A 2,187-nucleotide genomic window follows, 5' to 3' on the forward strand; every position below is an offset into this window, starting at 1 on the left:
CATAAGTCATCTCAAGAACATGACTTAGATGTTGTTCTTGGATTTACATATTGATGAACCGAAACCTGCAAACCATTCTAAAAGATATCAGTTGCATGATACTGTGAATTTTGATATAAGATCTGTGTCTTATGATCCTGCTGCACAGCTAACTGTGGAAGGAGCGGCACTCCAAAAGCTAGTGCTTCCGAATAAACCTGTTGGACTCTAACCTGGTCTTGTGTGATTTTTAACTTTATCCACCCCAGTCCAATACTAGCACCTCCCCATCGTTTCTAGTGAACACAGCCCATACCTCCCAGTGCTGCCAGTAAACTTTACAATGCCAATGAAACAACACAGTACCTGTACTCCTGAAAAATTTACAATTTCTAATGATAGCTACCCATTCACTTAAAACAAAAAACCTCTTGGAGCTCAAAGCTTTCAATGAGAGTCTGAGCCCACGGTAAGTTCAGGCAATCTTTATTGTGACCCAACTTTGTTAAAGCTTCAGATCTCCCAGCAAAAAGGTGTAGAAAAAGTAGCTGCTTTTTAAACAGCTCAAGGTCAAACTGCGCATAATCCTCACTCCCCACCCCTCCACCCATCCCACCTCACTTTCTTTACTATTAGTCATCACCGAGTTGTCCTTTTGTAATTGGATCCTTGGTACAGCCGTAACCTGGGGGAAGTTTTGCCTCACTCAGCAATTTCAACCCATACGCCGTCTCCTAGTAAGTTTCTCCCCGCTTAGCTGCCAGGGGCTGAGTGGGAGGGGAGGTGCTGGGCAGTCTAGTGTTAACCACACAGCTGTGGCTCTGGAGTCATGTGTAGGCTGGACTAGTTAAAGGATGCAGCTGGATGACTGAATGAATCCTTTCCCACAGTGGCAGTTTCCTTCCCTAAAAAGAGCATGCGTGAATCAGATGGGCCCCCCACACCAAAAACGGTTTCTTCATCAGATTCTGAACTCAAGATGTCTGACCGAATTCCAATTCTGTGATCTGCTGCGGCTGGATTCAAACTCAGGAGTCCCCGGAACTGGGTTGATAGTCCAGTCCCTAATGGCACTCGGTTGTTGCTCCTTCAATCATCCTGCGATGGCACATGAACTCCTTGGTGCCTCCGCAGGTGGGAGGAGCGGGTCAAGGCCTTCCCACACTCTGTGCAGCCGAAGGGCTTCTCCCCAGTGTGGATCCGCTGATGGGTCTGGAGTTTGGAGGAATCGCTGAACCCCTTCCTGCACTCAGGGCAGCTGAAGGGCCACTCCCCTGTGTGAATCCTCTGGTGTCTCAGCAGGATTGAGGAATTGCTGAAGGTCTTCCCACACTCGGTGCAGGGAATGATCTCTCCCCCATATGGATCCGCTGGTGGGTCAGCAGAGTGGTGGAACTGCTGAAGGCCTTCCTGCACTCGGGGCAGCTGAAGGGCTTCTCCCCAGTGTGGAGACGCTGGTGCTTCCACAAGTTGCTCACCTGACTAAATCCCTTCCCACACTTGGGGCAGGTGAACGGCCTCTCCCCTGTGTGGACCCGCTGGTGAGTCAGCAGGTGGGAGGAATTGCTGAAGGCCTTCCCACACTCGGGGCAGCTGTAGGGCCTCTCCCCTGTGTGGACCCGCCAGTGGGTCAGGAGGTCAGAGGAATGTCTGAACGCCTTCTTGCACTCGGAGCAAGAAAACGGCCTCTCGCCAGTGTGGAGTCGCCTGTGAGTCTGGAGGTTGAAGGAATTGCTGAAGGCTTTCCCGCACTCGGGACACGGGAACCGCCTCTCCCCTGTGTGGACCCGCTGGTGAGTCCGCAGGGCAGAGGCCTGGGGAAAGCCCTTCCCACACTCAGGGCAGCTAAAGGGTCTCTCTCTGGTGTGACTCTGCCAATGAGTCTCCAGGGCAGATGGGACACAGAAGCCTTTCCCGCAGTCACCGTACTTCCATGGTTTCTCCACAGGGCGGATTCCTCAGATTTCTCCATGGCCACAGCTTCAGCCGCACACAAACTCGTGTACAGCCCCTTCGCACCGTGATTTCCTCTTAACAGGCGGTATAGCTGTTACACATTCCACACTCAATGCGCTGCAACAGTAGGTCTCTCATCCAGTCCCACTGATACTGGAAATGTACTCAAACAGGAACCAAAAAGCTTTGCTCCTTCTCACAGAATCGCAGTCAAAAATCGTTGTGGTCCTGATGGATTGAGTGACCGTCAGA

The 2,187-nt window shown here is 51.6% G+C and overlaps 1 protein-coding gene across 1 annotated transcript; it reads right to left on the reverse strand.

Moving 5' to 3' along the window:
- Nucleotides 1–398: 398 nt before the first annotated feature.
- LOC122545824 (gastrula zinc finger protein XlCGF7.1-like) lies at nt 399–1,937 on the reverse strand (the record flags this gene model as incomplete). Its single annotated transcript, XM_043684728.1, has 1 exon — nt 399–1,937. A coding segment is annotated over one exon (663 nt), but the record flags the coding sequence as incomplete, so codon positions are not given.
- Nucleotides 1,938–2,187: the final 250 nt, after the last annotated feature.

This window comes from Chiloscyllium plagiosum, unplaced genomic scaffold (genome assembly GCF_004010195.1).
Source record: "Chiloscyllium plagiosum isolate BGI_BamShark_2017 unplaced genomic scaffold, ASM401019v2 scaf_48210, whole genome shotgun sequence".
Classification (NCBI taxonomy): Eukaryota; Metazoa; Chordata; class Chondrichthyes; order Orectolobiformes; family Hemiscylliidae; genus Chiloscyllium; species Chiloscyllium plagiosum.